At 43.6% G+C, this 19598-nt stretch overlaps 1 protein-coding gene and 1 pseudogene across 2 annotated transcripts in view; one reads left to right on the forward strand and one right to left on the reverse strand.

Moving 5' to 3' along the window:
• The window catches only part of aplp1 (amyloid beta (A4) precursor-like protein 1), a gene marked incomplete at its 5' end in the record, with an annotated part of 76723 nt that extends 60429 nt beyond the window's left edge, over window positions 1-16294 (forward strand). Inside the window, 10 exon segments of the mRNA XM_080427179.1 lie at window positions 1077-1151; window positions 1898-2056; window positions 3668-3796; window positions 7240-7339; window positions 7874-8041; window positions 8411-8431; window positions 8588-8661; window positions 9584-9649; window positions 11028-11171; window positions 12925-16294. Coding sequence (XP_080283305.1) covers window positions 1077-1151; window positions 1898-2056; window positions 3668-3796; window positions 7240-7339; window positions 7874-8041; window positions 8411-8431; window positions 8588-8661; window positions 9584-9649; window positions 11028-11171; window positions 12925-13023 — 1035 coding nt within the window. The 3' untranslated portion in view covers window positions 13024-16294.
• LOC308084327 (protein NLRC3-like) overlaps window positions 1-19598 on the reverse strand; it is a 297537-nt pseudogene that overhangs the window by 242826 nt on the left and 35113 nt on the right. The window lies entirely within an intron of this gene.

Genomic DNA, 19598 nt, shown 5'->3' on the forward strand with positions numbered 1-19598 from the left:
TTTACATTGTCTCCTAAAACATTGCTGAACGTGCCTGAATAACTGAGTCACTGTTAGCTAATCCTCAATCATGCTGGTTAATCATGATTGACATGGTTTGAATTCTGTTTTTTAAATTAATGTTCTCCTGACGCTAGACTTTTTAAATCAGTCCCTGCTTTAAAATGCATTAAAATACAACAACGATGTGACTGTGACTGATGATAACGGCACAGTGAAATTGAATATGTTTGATTAATTATCCCACACGAGTTTCAAGTCTCTGCAAATTGATTCTCATGTCGTACCGAAATTAACGGGAGTCCAATGGCTTCCTTTAAAATCAAACAAACTACGGTACACTTTTGAAACTAGTCTGCAGTAATAATGTCAGGTAGAATGTATAGCCTCGATGACCTTGCAAAGGTCATCGAAGCTCAAATGCCAGGGAATGCCAGGGACCTCAAAATAGTCCCTGCATATTTTTTTCAAATGTGGGCTAATATGTGTCAATTTGGGGGTCCTTGACGCAAAAAAGGTTGACAACCACTGCCCTCAAGGACCCCTGGGGGTCCCCATTCCCCACTTTGAGAAAGTAAAGTAACATTGTGTCGAGTGTCTAAACGAACAACAAATGTCACAGTGTCACAATGTCACGACGCGTTTTGAGCTTGTAGATCTGCTATATTTGCTATTTTTAGATTGGTATCCTGAAAAGTAACATTTCTATTTAATTTCAAATGCATTTAGTTATATTTATGTTAACTTTATCAATTTAAATACAAATACATTGGACATAAAAAAGACAATAGAATGTTAATACTAGTCATTAAGCCACTAATATAGAGTGAAGTAATTAAAGCGGGTCATGTTTGCATGTTCTGAATCATAACAGCTGAAATCAATATATCAGTATTCTGATATTAACCTGGGGGTCACATTAAGTGAAGGTGGGGGCCGCATTAAGTGAAGGTGGGGGCCGCATTAAGTGAAGGTGGGGGCCGCATTAAGTGAAGGTGGGGGCCGGCCGCATTGGGGAGAAGAATGGGGTAAAAGAACTAAATAAAAGTAAACATTGTGTTGTCTCTATCTGTCAGATCATGAAGGAATGGGCCGAGGCTGACAACCAGTCCAAGAACCTTCCCCGCTCCGACCGCCAGGCCCTCAACGAGGTGAGGAGAACCTTCTGGTTCATGTGCATGGAGTCAGGTTTTCACCCACAACCACTGAATGGAATCTGCTGTTTGGATTCCATTCTTCTGCCTACACACATACATACGTCATGTCCTAGCCAATAGGGGAAGGGGATCAACGTCACGTGATTCCCTTGTATGACCCGGCAAAAACCTGGATGTGTCTCAAAGAATATGATTATTGGCAGAATCACGGAAAGTTTAGAATATTTGTCTGTCTGTCCCGTTTTTCACAAAATTGGTGGTTGTTGCAATGACCTGCACTGCAATACCTCACCATATGTTGCGCTATGACGAAATAAACCCACTAAATGTAACAATCTTTACGTTCCGTAATGCAATTCCAATGGTGAAAGCTGTGTTGTTTCACCTGGTGAAGGAATGGCGGATTCGGTGACCCCCCGAAAAATACCTGTATGTGTGTCTCAAAGAATAGAGGCCAGTACGTCTTTGTATGTGAGCTTGTAGATCTGCTATTTCCAGTGCACGAGCAACCAAAAGCATAAATCACCCTTAGCACTCAATCAAGTACCTACAGTAATAATTTGAAGTGGTCAAACTTCAATAAAACCATCTTGGTCTGGGATATTTCATAAAAGCAAAGGATAAAATGTACATCCTCCTACTGTACATACTTAGAACAGCAGGAAAACTATGTTTAGAAGGATACTACCCAATCACCATAATTCTACATATTGTGTTAATTGTCTCCTCTCTCTCTCCAGCACTTCCAGGCAGTTCTCCAGACCCTGGAGGAGCAGGTAGCAGGAGAGAGACAGAGGCTGGTGGAGACCCACCTGGCCCGGGTGGTCGCTACGCTGAACAACAACCGGCGGCTGGCCCTGGAGAGCTACCTGACCGCCGTACAGACCGAGCCCCCACAGGTAAGACCACCTGACCGCCGTACAGACCGAGCCCCCACAGGTAAGACCACCTGACCGCCGTACAGACCGAGCCCCCACAGGTAAGACCACCTGACCGCCGTACAGACCGAGCCCCCACAGGTAAGACCACCTGACCGCCGTACAGGCCGAGCCCCCACAGGTAAGACCACCTGACCGCCGTACAGGCCGAGCCCCCACAGGTAAGACCACCTGACCGCCGTACAGGCCGAGCCCCCACAGGTAAGACCACCTGACCGCCGTACAGACCGAGCCCCCACAGGTAAGACCACCTGACCGCCGTACAGACCGAGCCCCCACAGGTAAGACCACCTGACCGCCGTACAGACCGAGCCCCCACAGGTAAGAGCTCCAGTTCTCTGAGAGGGTACAAATGGAACCAAACGGACACCTGGGGGTCTGTTAAATGAACCGTGGGGATTTCACAGTGCAGTCCTTTCAGCTCCAGTGCTTGCCTTGGAGCGAGACTGTCAGATGTATTTTATCGATTCTGACATTTGTGTTGGACACGTCCCCCACTGTAAGTCTGTGTTTAAGGCCCGTACTTCTCCATACATGACATTTACACATTGATAATATAAAGTGCCAACCCTCAAGGTACCCATCTTAATCCGTATGGGTGAATGTCATTCCCTCGTTTCCATCACGTGTAATACCGGCTTTCACTTGCTGTGCCACAATTTCCGGCACAGGCCGATGTAATATACAGTAGCTCAGTGGCACAGATGGTATTAAAACACTTCTTTATTGAACAATATGGACCAATACGGTACACATAAGACCCGTACAGATAAGTAACATACGTGGCTCGAGGTTAAGCGCTGTATGGAGAAATACAGGCCTTCCTTAAACACAGAATTCCAGTGGCTGTTTGGAGAAGTGTCAGAGAAGACTGTCAGAGATGCAGTAATCTCTCAAGAACAGCTTCTGCACTGCGTTGGAATCTGTCGGGGAGGTTCGTCATAACGTGTGCGCATGGGCGTGCCTTCAGATCAGGAAGCAGGCCGCGCTTTACCCAATCAAATGTAGTGGGCGGGATTCACGTGTCCGTCGATCCTTCCCCCCTCGAAACAAACCGAAACTAATTTAACAATAGCGTCCGCGGAGCAGACAAAACCACGGAAAGATATTCACATTTTAACTTACTCTTTCATCATAGAAACAAGTGGGCTTATAACCAAAACGATCCATGTTCTCTGGGAGAAGTGGTGTTAGTGTTCCGTGTAGAAATATTGTTAGTGGGAATGAAAACATAGTCGCACCAACCGGAAGTGATGCGCTGAAGGCATACAACAAACACCGGTTTCCTTGCGCTCTGGCGTTACGTTTTCTTCCGCCCAGAGCCAACAGACATAGAACAAACAGCAGAGGGCGCTGTTTTTCATTTTCAGTTGGCGATGGGTTCCCAGATTGGAGATGCAGTACACAAATAATGTAAGAAATGTGTGTGTGCGTGTGTGTGTGTGTGTGTGTGTGTGTGTGTGTGTGTGTGTGTGTGTGTGTGTGTGTGTGTGCGTGTGCGTGTGTGTGTGCGTGTGCGTGTGTGTGTGCGTGTGTGTGTGTGCATGGTGACACCACACTGCCCTCTTGCAGCCGGAGCGGGTACTGCAGGCTCTGAAGCGCTACATGGCGGCAGAGCAGAAGGATCGCAGACACACACTCAGACACTACCAGCACATCGAGGCCGTCGACCCACAGAAAGCTGAGCAGATGAAGTTCCAGGTCTGTGTGGACAATTTATACTGTTATTTATACCAGAGCAGATCACTACTGGTTCACAATATATACTGTTATTTATACCAGAGCAGATCACTACTGGTTCACAATATATACTGTTATTTATACCAGAGCAGAGCACTACTGGTTCACAATTTATACTGTTATTTATACCAGAGCAGATCACTACTGGTTCACAATATATACTGTTATTTATACCAGAGTAGAGCACTACTGGTTCACAATTTATACTGTTATTTATACCAGAGCAGGGCACTACTGGTTCACAATTTATACTGTTATTTATACCAGAGCAGATCACTACTGGTTCACAATATATACTGTTATTTATACCAGAGCAGATCACTACTGGTTCACAATTTATACTGTTATTTATACCAGAGCAGATCACTACTGGTTCACAATATATACTGTTATTTATACCAGAGCAGATCACTACTGGTTCACAATTTATACTGTTATTTATACCAGAGCAGATCACTACTGGTTCACAATATATACTGTTATTTATACCAGAGCAGATCACTACTGGTTCACAATATATACTGTTATTTATACCAGAGCAGATCACTACTGGTTCACAATTTATACTGTTATTTATACCAGAGCAGATCACTACTGGTTCACAATTTATACTGTTATTTATACCAGAGCAGAGCACTACTGGTTCACAATATATACTGTTATTTATACCAGAGCAGAGCACTACTGGTTCACAATATATACTGTTATTTATACCAGAGCAGAGCACTACTGGTTCACAATTTATGCTTTTACCAGAGCAGTGGTTCACAAAATGGGTTGTGGATTCGTTTTTATATGATAAAGCAAGTTAGAATGGTACTTTGCACCTTCAAGCGCGACCCCCTTCCCCCCTTTCATTCGTAAGGGGCGGTCATAGCTGAGTGGTTAGTGAGCCCGCCTAGGGAGCCAGAGACCCTGGTTGCCCCAGGTACGATTCCAGGTTACGCCAGCATATGTGTCGATGAAATGAAATTTGTCCCTGAGCAAGACTCTTAATCCCTAATTGCTCACAGGCCCTCATTGGAAACAAGCCCACAAGGACTTTAATGAACGTCCTGTTAAAAGGAATTATCCTTATCCCATACGTACTAGATAGATAACTTTATTGATCTCACAAGGGGAGAATCTGTCGCCAAGAGGCAGCACTGCAGTTAGAGTTACAGAGTTACAGATTCAGAATAAGTAAAGTGCTGTCGGACGCAGCGATACAAAAGGTCAGAAATCAACATTACAAGACACAATGGCCCCGATTCATAACGAGGGTCGTAAATATGGGGTAAATAAAGTTCGTAAAGGAGGTCGTATTTTGGTAGTCACAAACGGACGTGCAATTCCCAAAGGGGTTCGTATATCACAGAGACGTGCGTATGACCAGGTGTAGGAGCTGATTAATCTCGAAGTCTGCATCCAACAGCATCCAACTTTAACGTCACTTTACGGCACAGTGTTGCCATGTCCGCTTATTATAAGCGAATTTGCGCTTATTTTTCTGTAAAGTTGCTTGTAAATATTGGTAGCAGTGGTGTGCGGTTTTTTGGGGCTTGTTTCTAAGTGTAGTTGGTTATTTGGGCTTGCTTCACAATTGTTCAATTGTTTTAACCGGTGGTTCTCAAATATTTTTATGTCATGGACCCCCAAGTTAATATGTAGGCTAATTTATCCCTATAAGCCCCATCTGAAAATGTTTTGTGCCAGCTGGAGGCAGATTTGTGTTGTTAGAATGTTTTAAAAATCTTCCAAATATTCCACATTTTATTACAAGATTTTGCTAAATATAGCAGATCTACAAGCTCACAACGGTTTAATTAAAGTGCTTATAATGGCTTAAGTGCCAGTTGCTTCTTCTGGGCTTATTTTCATAGACCTGGTTGCTTATTTCTCTCACAAAATCTGGCAACACCGGTTACAGCTGTCGGCCGCATTGCCTTGACACTGACAGAGAACTTGAACATCATTCTGATCTGTCTGGAAGCGAGTCCTGCTATTGCACGATGGATCAGCTGAACGTAATGTGTAATGTTTACAAGGTTTAACCCCGCCAGCAAATAATAGACTAATAACCTGGAAAGGATATAACATTGCTCACGTTTAACAGGTAAAAAGATGATGTTGAAATAAATCCAGGGCATACAAGTGGAACGCTGCTATCCGATTATGGACCAGAGCTTATTGATTACTTATTGATTAAATTAGTTAATTTTTGATTAATATATCACTGTCCTACGTCTGAATGGGGAATGATCTTCTGGACACAGCTTTCATCACTATAGTTTCCTCATCAGATGGTAACATTTATTAGGCTGTTGTGTGTGGCGTTCATGTGATCAATATACAGTAGAGTAGCCTACAGTAGGCTATTAGCCTACCAATTAATACCGCGGCACGGACACTGGTGCGTCAGTCCCTCCGCAGTTTCATTAAGGCATGATAGCCTATTTTCATTATTACGTGACACTTTGGGTGAGATGGCCCGCTCACTGAGGGATCTAATAATTCAGCTCTAAATGGAACTGATAGCCTAGAAAATAAATAAAAAGCGGTGGAATCTACATGTCTATATTATGCATAGGCTACAAGCAATACATCGTTTGACATTTATTTTTTATTTTTTATGTATATGTGTTGACAAATGTTGGGCACATATATATTTTATTTGAGGTTTGCCACTGTTGTAATTGATTTTGGCATGAAGAATAAAGCATTCTAAAGACATACGCACATTTCAGCCCTGGTAAGACAGCCTCGGGGCTGACCTGAGAACGTGCGCACCTGACGCACAAAACACAGACCAAAAAACTTTTATGAATCCGACTGCAGGTGTAGGATTTGTCCTAAATGCCGGTAGGTACAAAATATGGTCGTAAATCCCTTTATGAATCGGGGCCATTGTCACAGTGTCATCATCACTGTATCCCGCCCAGAACACAACCCAGTACGTAAGCAAAAGGTATTCACACAATTTACCCCCCAGTACTGTAGCCTGGACTGTAGAACAAACACAACCCACACAGTCACAGTTGTCCATATCCTGTCTCGCCCCAAGCTTAGGCAACAAAGGTGTCGGTGTCAACCGTGCAATCAGTACAACAACACTGTTGTTTTACCAGGAAGGAAACACCAGTGAAATGATTCAATAAGTTGTATTTGTTACTGATTACTTATACTGGTACAAGCAGCGAAATGTTGTTGTATGATATGGCCTCCATGCTAGAAGGTCAGAGTCATTGGTTGTGTGGAATAGTACAGCTTTAACTCAAGAGTTACTTGAGTTGACCTGGAAGAGTGACGTGACGTCACTGTAGTCAACATAATGGTGTGATTTGCAGGTGTTCACACACCTGCATGTCATTATATTACAGGTGTACAGTCACCTGCATGTCATTGATAATGTGAATGTGTTACAGGTGTACACACACCTGCATGTGATTGAGGAGAGGATGAACCAGAGTTTGGCTCTACTCTACAAGGTCCCTGTCCTCGCCGAAGAACTGCACGACGACATACGTAAGTGTGTCCTCAAGGTCCCTCCATGTCTTGTGTCCTTCCTGTAGAGGAGATAGTGAAGGAGGAGAGAGGAGAACTATAATCATGTGTCCTTGTGTCCTTCCTGTAGAGGAGCTAGTGAAGGAGGAGAGAGGAGAACTTTAATCATGTGTCCTTGTCTTCCTCTAGAGGAGCTAGTGAAGGAGGAGAGAGGAGAACTTTAATCATGTGTCCTTGTGTCCTTCCTGTAGAGGAGCTAGTGAAGGAGGAGAGAGGAGACCTTTAAGCATGTGTCCTTGTGTCCTTCCTCTAGAGGAGATAGTGAAGGAGGAGAGAGGAGAACTATAATCATGTGTCCTTGTCTTCCTCTAAAGGAGCTAGTGAAGGAGGAGAGAGGAGAACTTTAATCATGTGTCCTTGTCTTCCTCTAGAGGAGATAGTGAAGGAGGAGAGAGGAGAACTTTAATCATGTGTCCTTGTGTCCTTCCTGTAGAGGAGCTAGTGAAGGAGGAGAGAGGAGAACTATAATCATGTGTCCTTGTGTCCTTCCTCTAGAGGAGCTAGTGAAGGAGGAGAGAGGAGATATCAGTGAGCTGATGACCACCTCCTTCTCAGAGACTCGCACCACAGAGGAGCTGCTCCCCGCTGAGAGCCAGGAGGAGAAGGATGACGAGGAGGAGGAGGAGAGGGCCTTCCAGAACAGACCCTACCCCCCACCCATTGGTACATATAGACACATACACACACACACACACACACACACACACACACACACACACACACACACACACACACACACACACACACACACACACACACACACACACACACACACACACACACACACACACACACAGCAGGGTTGCTGGCACATGTATATGTAATTTCCGTATGATTATGAGCCAAACAACTGCTTTTATTCTTTAATTAACCATTTTTTTGTTTAGAGCGTAGAATGTGAAACCTATCCACAATATACTAACACTGACTAGAGTACATATGAATGCATATTATCATAGTTTGTTATAATTCTCTCCTCTCCTCCTTTCTCCTCTTTTCTCCTCCTCTCCTCCTCCCCTCCCCTATCCTCAGACCCCCAGCCTAATAAGAAAGGTGAGTTAGATAGACTACATCCGTTAAAGTATAGATTTTGTTCCCCAGATTATACAAAAATCTATGATTCACTTCAATATTAATCTAAAAATATCTTGGAGTGCTGAAAATACTATGTGAAAATATCTCAAGTTTGTCATTTCTTTCTATGTTCAGTGCCTTCAGCCCCTGTGATAGACTACGACTACCCCACCTCAGAGAGGGGGCCCACCTACGAATATGAGGACAAGGTAAGAATATGAACGTGGTAATTAACTATTACGTTGTTTTTTTTTAATAAAAGTAAATCACTGCACACGATCAGGCTGGGAGGCTAATCATGTAGAGAAGAGTCTTCACAGTAACATCCATGGTGTATCCATTTGTAACTCAAGAAAGTTGTGTATGACCTGATGGACAGGGCTGTGCAGGGAGCATGACTCTCTTTGCATCGTATCTTGTGAGCTGGAGTTTGGTTCTGTTAACGCTTCTCTGTTCGTCTTAGATCTAGGACCATTTTAGAGTAACACTTTGCTTAACACATTGACTGCCAAGATATTAAACATAGTTTTCTATCCCCGATATTTGAGACGCAGTGGAACCGACATTGTGTAAAAAAAAAACACGAAAAAAGGTTCCTGCGAGTAGGCGGAAGGATCTGTGTATCCATGGGAACGACAAGTTTTCAACTGCGATCCGCCATTTTGGAGCTTTGGTCCACTGAAAACGGGCGGTTTTCAATGGAAAAAAAAGAAACTGAGTTACAGCCGTTTTTCTGAAAATCCCATCATTGGGGCGGGTGGAAGTGACGTTTTTTGGAATGATGTCACATCCACATTTTTCTTCTCTGAGAGACGATCGATCATTCCAAAGCTGTGTTATGTCGCCCCTAGTGGAATTTTCCCCCAAAAAATGAAAGAACGCATATATGCGATCTAGGCAATCAATTATTAATTGACTTATTTTTATGTGTTCCTGTCAGATCAACAGCTCAGTGGAGCTCATTAATGATTCATAAATGATTCATAAAGATGAATAAGGATGAATAAAATGATATTAATGTGTGTGTCCCTATCAGATCAACAGCTCAGTGGAGCTCATTAATGATTAATAAATGATAAATAAAGATGAATAATGATTAATAACATGATATTAATGTGTGTGTGTCTACAGATCAACAGCTCAGTGGAGCTCAAACAGCTGGTTTATAAAACTCCAGAGATCCAGAGAGATGAGCTGGTGAGTTTTATTACATTAAGTTAAAGTACTTACAAGTAATCAAAGGTTGTTAAAACACTTAGCGATCAGCAGGCACACTTAACATTTTGTTTCTAGTTATGATAATATCATTATAATATTTACAGTGAGTTTACAGCAAGTTTTATTACATTATTATTATTATTATCATAATATGATCATAACATTTACATTACAATCAATCCTAACATTTACATCCAATAAAATCATCATTTTATTATCATAATCAGGGTTTGTTTAGTAAATAAAAAGGACATTTTCTTAAACCACATAACACATATATACTTATTAGTATGACAAAGACACCTGTAGCGCCCAAGTCCTATACTTGAGGTGCTATTTAAGTGTAGTGTCAAGAGTCCTATACTACTATATGCACTATACTGGTTGCAGAGGGAGTTCTGACGTGTGCTCCATATACGAACTGATGTCCACAAGTGTCCGTTGAGTTAATAAACAAATGCTTTATTCTTAGTAGCTTTCGTGCCATTCACTATAGCATACCATAAATAATAACATAAATAAATGAACAGTCAAACGCACAGGACCTCCAGCTGTCATGTAACGCAGTCTAACTGTTTGCCTCTGCCACTGGCAACACCTGCTGCTGATTACAGCCCTGTTAAATACCTACTGACCAAGCCCCATGCGGTGACATCATCAATTAACAAACAATCATGTTTAAGGCTCAAATGGCTCTTACAACACCTTTTCTCTCAGGCTTATGGCATAATAGTTGTTTGTTGTTTTGTTTGGTTGTTTGTTTGTTGGTTGTTTATGGTGAATGGCACTATATAAATTCAGGTATTCTTATTCTTATTCTTATTCTTATTATTATTAACTAGTGAAAATAGCTGTTCTACAAGCACACAAGGCATCGCTTCACTACAAGCTGTGAGCTTGTAGATTTCCAATGTTTTAATTAATATGTTTGTTTGTTTTTCGCCACATTTTTACAGATTTGGCCAAAATTGCCAAAACTAGGGATGCCAGGGCCTGTATTAACCATATCATTAATCCATAATCAATTTAAATCAAATCAATTAATCATAGATAGACTTAATCAATTCTTCTGACTAACAATGCTGTTTGGTTATCTGATTTAACTGGCTCTATGCACAGCAGCCATATTGTAAATAAAGTGTGCCTCTTCCTTCCTTATTTCCTGTGTACCAGTGATACTAATGAAGGCTCTGTTCCTTCTGGTCAAACTTGAAATGAAAAGGTTTGAGAACTAAGTGGAGCTTTCATTAGTATCATTGGTAACACCAGTGAAGGAAGTAAGGAAGAGGCCCAGTTTCTTTCCATAGAGCCTGAATTGAATCACCATCTGTAATAACGTTTCCTGTGGTTTCCACAGCAACCCGACGCCCTGGAGACGTTCAACCGCGGCGCCATGGTGGGGCTGCTAGTGGTTGCCGTGGCCATCGCCATGGTGATGGTGATCAGCCTGTTGCTGGTGCGCAGGAAGCCCTACGGCACCATCAGCCATGGGATCGTTGAGGTAAAATCACCACCTTTTTATTATTCATTCATCCTACTGTACACAATGAAGGAAAGTCACTCTCAGTGTCTGTCCCCCATGGTTCTCCTCTCAGTGTCTGTCCCCCATGGTTCTCCTCTCAGTGTCTGTCCCCCATGGTTCTCCTCTCAGTGTCTGTCCCCCATGGTTCTCCTCTCAGTGTCTGTCCCCCGTGGTTCTCCTCTCAGTGTCTGTCCCCCATGGTTCTCCTCTCAGTGTCTGTCCCCCATGGTTCTCCTCTCAGTGTCTGTCCCCCGTGGTTCTCCTCTCAGTGTCTGTCCCCCATGGTTCTCCTCTCAGTGTCTGTCCCCCGTGGTTCTCCTCTCAGTGTCTGTCCCCCATGGTTCTCCTCTCAGTGTCTGTCCCCCATGGTTCTCCTCTCAGTGTCTGTCCCCCATGGTTCTCCTCTCAGTGTCTGTCCCCCGTGGTTCTCCTCTCAGTGTCTGTCCCCCGTGGTTCTCCTCTCAGTGTCTGTCCCCCGTGGTTCTCCTCTCAGTGTCTGTCCCCCATGGTTCTCCTCTCAGTGTCTGTCCCCCATGGTTCTCCTCTCAGTGTCTGTCCCCCGTGGTTCTCCTCTCAGTGTCTGTCCCCCATGGTTCTCCTCTCAGTGTCTGTCCCCCGTGGTTCTCCTCTCAGTGTCTGTCCCCCATGGTTCTCCTCTCAGTGTCTGTCCCCCGTGGTTCTCCTCTCAGTGTCTGTCCCCCATGGTTCTCCTCTCAGTGTCTGTCCCCCGTGGTTCTCCTCTCAGTGTCTGTCCCCCATGGTTCTCCTCTCAGTGTCTGTCCCCCGTGGTTCTCCTCTCAGTGTCTGTCCCCCGTGGTTCTCCTCTCAGTGTCTGTCCCCCATGGTTCTCCTCTCAGTGTCTGTCCCCCATGGTTCTCCTCTCAGTGTCTGTCCCCCATGGTTCTCCTCTCAGTGTCTGTCCCTCATGGTTCTCCTCTCAGTGTCTGTCCCCCGTGGTTCTCCTCTCAGTGTCTGTCCCTCATGGTTCTCCTCTCAGTGTCTGTCCCCCGTGGTTCTCCTCGGCGGGTTGAGCAATAAGATCTCAACTTGCACACGGACATTGACCATTAGCATATTATGCACAAAACAACGACGCCCATTTGTCACTTTCCCAAAACGTAGGCTGTTTATTAGTGTTTTTGTGTCAACACTGGAGATCGGCAGTTCGGCCTATGGGATCTGTTGTCCCTGTCCCCTGGCCAGTCAACCCCCGTCCCATGGGCTGTACTGCTCCCGTAAGGATGCATTGGGGAAACATGGCACAGGCTGAACTAAAAAAGTCATTTAAACGCTTGTTTCAACACGTCGGTAACATTTTCTTGGCCGCTAAAATGTCAAACATCTGAGAGCAGGGGGGCTGAGCTTTACTTTTTGGATACGATGTCACATTGCTGTCCTGGCCTGGAATCGAACCTGGGACAACCGGGCCTCTGGCTCAATAACCATTTAGCTTATACATCATATATCTTATGTTCTTATAACTTAAGTTATTATAACTTATATTGTTGTTGTTATTATATTATACATTATGCTATTTATACATTTTATTGTTCATAATAAATGTTATTGTTATTCATTATAAATCTTATTGTTATTATAACAATGTGACCTCTGTGACCTGTGTGTGTGTGTGTGTGTGTGTGTGTGTGTGTGTGTGTGTGTGTGTGTGTGTGTGTGTGTGTGTGTGTGTGTGTGTGTGGGTGTGTGTGGGTGGGTGTGTGTGTTGCAGCAGGTTGACCCCATGTTGACCCCTGAGGAACGGCAGCTCAACAAGATGCAGAACCACGGCTATGAGAACCCCACCTACAAGTTCTTCGAACAAATGAACTGAGGCGCGCCATTGGCTGGCTGGGCTGCTCTACGGGTCACGCCCCACCCAATCACTTTCTTTCTTTTGCCCCGTCCCGCCCCCCAAGCCCCGCCCCCTCTCCCCTGGGTAACCACCCCCCCCCCCTCCCCCTTATGATGTATTTATGATGTAATTGTGACCATAAAAGAGTTAAGTTGAGCTGGGGGGCCGATGTGTGGGCGGGGCACATCTCAAATCCCTCCCACTGTACAGTAAATGACCAATAATGAACCACCACCATCATCATCATCATCATCATCATTTATGGAATGTAAACAAACAGGATATGACATCATCACGCCGCATCCGCTTAACTCTTCTGCTTGGAAAAAAATTCCCGGGATTATTATTTTCATCATCAATGTTTGTCGATAATCCCAGGGGGCGCTATAGTCTCTATGCTCCTGTATTTACGAACAGGAAGTTCCATCTCAGTGGCCTGAACTTTGACCCCTGTTGCTCTTCATTAGAAACTCGATGCCTAAACCCAGTGCATAGATAGCGCCTCCTTGTGTTTAGTTCCCTTTAGTGGTTAGAAATGGTTACTGCTGGAATAGTACGTCTCCGTAGGATGAGGGTGACTGGAAAAACTATATTTTTGACGCTCGATCGGAACGACATTCGTAATCAAAAGCAGACAAGCTAACCTCGCCGCCGTTAAACCAAAGTAGGGACAGGGAACGCCGAGATTCAAGAAGTTCCGTTAAGTAGCGTAACGTAACGCATGCAAACGTCAGCGGAGGTTAGTTTGAATCGTGTAGTTTCACTGGCTTCAATCTAACAGGCTCGCCAGTCCGTAACGAAAACATGGCTTGGTAATTCAAAAGGCCTTAAGGCTCATTTATAGCTTGTGAAACGAAAAACGGTGAATTTTCAATTGCGAAAAAACTGTCAACGTGACACTTTTGTTCATAGTTCACGGTCGTTTGACAAATTATAAATTATTATAATAAGTGGCTTCTTGGAAGATTTAGGCTGAAAATGTACCAAATATTCTGTTCGGTTAAGTTAGTCTGTGAATGATAAGTTTGACTTTTTCCTCGTACTGCTACCTAAAAAAAACTAAGAAAAGAAAAAAAAAAGTGTGTAAAGGGATTATTTTAAATGACAGCATGACAGTTTGATGTACGACGCTAGCGTTTCTGTGTTGTTCCCGTTTCCTTTTGAAGAGTCGGAAAATGTCACCGGTCAAAAATCGACAATGTAAATAACGTAAGGAGAAAAAAATAACGAAAAACAAATCTACATAGTACTAGATAGACATTTCTATGATTAATTTGCATTGATGTGTAAAGGAATAATACATAAAAAACAAAAAACAAAAATAAAAATAAAAAGCGTATACATTGTGCTGTTCAGAGAGGGAGAAACATTTTTCCTAACATGGCTGAATGAAAACGGACTGTTGTATAAACCAGCACAAGACTAAAAACGACACAGTAATTTCTGACTGAATGTATTTTAGGTAGAGATTCCATCTCCTTTTCAGTAGCGCGTTCATTCATACATTCATTCATTCATTCATTCATTCGTTCATTTGTTCATTCGTTCATTCGTTCATTCACTCATTCGTTCATTCATTCATTTGTTCATTCATTCATCTCATCACGCTAGTCGAGTGCAGCATTACCCCAGTAGACGCCACGCTACATGCCGGATGCCCTCCTTGTCCACTAGGTGTCAGTAGAGTGCCCACTTTCTCCTTTACACGTTTTCGCGGGTGTGTGGATTTTAACGCATAGCGACCATGTGCGGTCAGGTTAAGAGTTTTGAGTGCTGAGAGAGAGTCTGTCTGTCGTTTTTGACATTTCATTGTGTGCAAGTCCTAAACAAACACACACAAAAAATAATAACAATCACAGTGGTCTGAATGACTAGTAAACTCCTGTAACACAGATCACTGCGATGTTTCCCCCCCACAGTTCATTCGTACTGGACGCGGTACACGCGCTGCCCATAGAGTTATATAAGAACTAGAAAACGGACGGCCCCGCCCCCACCTATTCATTTCAATGAAGTTGCTCACCCAGCGCGTTAAGCACCCGGACGTACACTTTACTTCCGCGTTTGTTTTTTGGTGCCCTATTTGGTGCCCAGATGCGGAGGATTCGATCACCAAGCATGCTCACTAGGGTTTCACACCATAGAAGTGAGTGCAGTAGCATTTTAAATGCGGAGATGCTGCAATACCAGAGTTGACCACCAGGACACAGCAGCTTCAATAATAAACTGTGGTCCTGGGAGCTTGGCCTTTCTGCCTGGTAAGGTAGACATCAGTGTAGTAGCGCTGAGTTGTTACAAACCCTGTAGCAGCATTTAAAATCAGATGTTTCGCCGAGCAAATATTTATTTAGCATGATTTAAATCACGACAGTCCTGACTCCTGAGTGTGCCGACTGGTACAACTCTGTGGTGACACAGTTTATGTGTGTGTGTGTGTGTGTGTGTGTGTGTGTGTGTGTGTGTGTGTGTGTGTGTGTGTGTGTGTGTGTGTGTGTGTGTGTGTGTGTGTGTGTGTGTGTGTGTGTGTGTGTGTGTGTGTGTGTGTCAGAGACGGCACACAGCTATTGCCTGTGTGTTGAAATGTCAGTGGCAAGAGGGTCCAAAGCACCCGAGAGCGCAACAAGCCTTCCCCGCGTGGCAAACCACTCTCCATTGAAGTCAATGGCGGCCGCCGCGTCCAGTAGTGTTGACTGCCGGGACTGCTTGATTTACGTTCCCTCTTTTAACGCTGTACGCCGCTTTCAGCGCGCGGCGCCGGGGTACGACAAAGTATAAAACTGTTTCGGCTCTCCGTGAACCTCCTTGGTCTGAACGAGGCCTTGAGCGAATATCGTTTGAATGTGTTGATTAGCCGCACCGACGGCTTCACGTCTTCAGACTGGACACCATGTTGAATGTTAGCACGCCGTATCGATGCTACATGTTGATAGATTTGAGCTTTTCACCCAACGAGTCATTCTAGCTTGTCGTGACTCGACCATCGATGTAGAACACTGTTATAGTACAGTACAGGACAGAGGGAAAAGAGCATCGATGTAGAACACTGTTATAGTGCAGTACAGGACAGAGGGAAAAGAGCATCGATGTAGAACACTGTTATAGTGCAGTACAGGACAGAGGAAAAGACCATCGATGTAGAACACTGTTATAGTGCAGTACAGGACAGAGGGGAAAGAGCATCGATGTAGAACACTGTTATAGTGCAGTACAGGACAGAGGGAAAAGAGCATCGATGTGGAACACTGTTATAGTACAGTACAGGACAGAGGGGAAAGAGCATCGATGTAGAACACTGTTATAGAGCAGTACAGGACAGAGGGAAAAGAGCATCGATGTGGAACACTGTTATAGTGCAGTACAGGACAGAGGGGAAAGAGCATCGATGTAGAACACTGTTATAGTGCAGTACAGGACAGAGGGAAAAGAGCATCGATGTAGAACACTGTTATAGTGCAGTACAGGACAGAGGGAAAAGAGCATCGATGTAGAACACTGTTATAGTGCAGTACAGGACAGAGGGAAAAGAGCATCGATGTGGAACACTGTTATAGTACAGGACAGAGGGAAAAGAGCATCGATGTGGAACACTGTTATAGTACAGGACAGAGGGAAAAGAGCATCGATGTGGAACACTGTTATAGTACAGGACAGAGGGAAAAGAGCATCGATGTGGAACACTGTTATAGTACAGGACAGAGGGAAAAGAGCATCGATACAGAACACTGTTATAGTGCAGTACAGGACAGAGGGGAAAGAGCATCGATGTAGAACACTGTTATAGTGCAGTACAGGACAGAGGGGAAAGAGCATCGATGTAGAACACTGTTATAGTGCAGTACAGGACAGAGGGGAAAGAGCATCGATGTAGAACACTGTTATAGTGCAGTACAGGACAGAGGGAAAAGAGCATCGATGTAGAACACTGTTATAGTGCAGTACAGGACAGAGGGAAAAGAGCATCGATGTGGAACACTGTTATAGTACAGGACAGAGGGAAAAGAGCATCGATGTGGAACACTGTTATAGTACAGGACAGAGGGAAAAGAGCATCGATACAGAACACTGTTATAGTACAGTACAGGACAGAGGGGAAAGAGCATCGATGTGGAACACTGTTATAGTGCAGTACAGGACAGAGGGAAAAGAGCTTAGTGGTGGATTGTCAACTGGCCAGTTGGTTAGGAGTTACATTAGCCTCATGTTATTAATGTCACACGGTTTGTTTGTTTGTTTGTTTGTTTGTTTGTTTGTTTGTTTGTTTGTTTGTTTGAGGTAAATTCATACACGTAAGTCTGTAAACGCATTGTACAGATGCAACCTATCGATGCCAGTTAACTCTTTCTTCTCTCTCAGAACGCTGTCACTTTACAAAACAACAACAATCCTGCTTTCTTTACCATTACAACGGAGCAAGGTTAAAGTTTGTACCGTTTTAAACCTCTCGTAAGAGAGGCTTTACGCTTTACTCATGGCCTGTAACCATTTCTGTTTGAGTTTTTCTTTTTGCTTTAGTTATTTTTATGTTTGACACAACAAAGCGAAAGGACTTTTTAAACGTCGCTCTTGTTAAAGCCAGAATAAGAATCGCAAGTCGGTTTGCGGTTTTGTTTTTGCGTGGCGGTTAGGTCGGCGAGGTGAGAGGGTAGCCCTTGTATAATTTGTACAGCTTCGTTAGTGAATGAATAAAAAAAAAAAACAATGTTGTATGTTCACAATTAAGTCAGTTAATTGACCTTGTATTGATACTACTGAAAACCATAGATGAGAATAAGCTTGCCTCTGTTCCCTCCCTCTCCTCTTACCACTGACGTTTCCTACAGGGATGGGACCATTATGGACGGTGTGATTATAGTGAGAGAAACAATCACCGTTTTAACCATTATCACCATTATTACGCGTACATTTATTCCACATGTATCACATGAGCATTTATACATGTGAGGGTTTTATTATATGTTGTATAATACTCGTGATGGTACATGCTGACTGGGGGACGACGATGAAGACGGCAATGTCTCTGTCGTTTAAACTTTTTTTGAACGTCACCTTTTTTACATCAAGGGTTAGAGAGAACGCTCGCCTCCGCATTCCACGAGTGTGGAAGTGACCGGGACGGCGTCACATGACGTGAAGGGAGCCCCGTCACGTCAAACGTTTGCCCTTTGGTCACATGACATGTGGTCCATGTAGTCACCCCTCAGTACTATTTGGGAAGTGAGAGAATGTTGGTTCAGTTCAGTTCTACATTCATACATTTTCTTTCTGTTTAGATCATGATTATACTGAGCCTCTATGATTGATTAATTGTGTCTCTTTAACATCTTGGCTCATAGTAAAAGCGTTGAATAATCCCATCCCTATGTCCTACCAGCATTTAGCAGACGTTACAGTAGAATGGTGTGTACACTGTAGTTAATCAACTCACGTTTGTACGTAAAATGTCCTCCGTCCCATTCTAGACCGCTCTGTCACCCCCCCCCTCTCCAACCCCCCCCTCCCTCCCTCCCACCCATCCCTTCCCTAATGAAATATACATAAAACAATGGTTATGGAGATTTTAATTGCTGCATTATTATTGCCTTTTACAATGCTGTGTTTTGGATGTAATTATTATGTATTTTTTATTTATAACGTGATAAACCGATTGGATCAAGGGGTCATCGTCGGCTTCTCAGCTGTGCCGTAATTTTAGACGCTCGAGTTTGAGAACACAACTGACTTGCCTACAATATAAAAAAAATCTGAAACAACTAGCTTATGCCTAATTTATGCGTCGATGTAACCACAGTTTCGCGTGCCGGAAATAGCCGACGTACGAGCTCAGAGCTTGTACGTTTTGCTTGGTTTATTTTTGACACGCGACACCGTAGTATGATGGATTATAAACCGGGCTTCAGGCCTGGGGCCTGTACTTAATTGACGCGGTGTGGTGCTAAGCACAACTACAACCAAATGGTTCCATGTGTGTGTACAGGTCGGCTTTTAGAGAAAGACGTGTAAACTAAATGTAAGATTTCGGGGCTGTCTTGTCTGGTGTAGATTGTTTAGGGAACGTTCGCGGCGCCATTTTGAAAAGAGCTGCTCTCTCTTCATTTTCACCGGGAACTCGACCAAAGACACGCTCTTCCGTCTCCACCGGATTGGGTCTAAATTTGGCAACTCGTCCTGCGTTTTGTGTAATTGTACTTGCAAGCAAAACTGAAAAACGGAAATAATGATCAAACTAATGAATCGTGTAATAAAATGAGAAATGACCCATACAACTCTGACTCTGTGCTTATTGGATTTCTCTTCACTGATGGGGAATAAAATGACTCTCTTCACTGATGGGGAATAAAATGACTCTCTTCACTGATGGGGAATAAAATGACTCTTCACTGATGGGGAATAAAATGACTCTCTTCACTGATGGGGAATAAAATGACTCTCTTCACTGATGGGGAATAAAATGACTCTCTTCACTGATGGGGAATAAAATGACTCTCTTCACTGATGGGGAATAAAATGACTTTCTGGTTTGATTAGTGAACTAACATATTGTCAGGTAGAAACCT

Source organism: Gymnoscopelus braueri, assembly GCF_963280865.1.
Source record: "Gymnoscopelus braueri genome assembly, chromosome: 4".
In the NCBI taxonomy this organism is placed as follows: Eukaryota; Metazoa; Chordata; class Actinopteri; order Myctophiformes; family Myctophidae; genus Gymnoscopelus; species Gymnoscopelus braueri.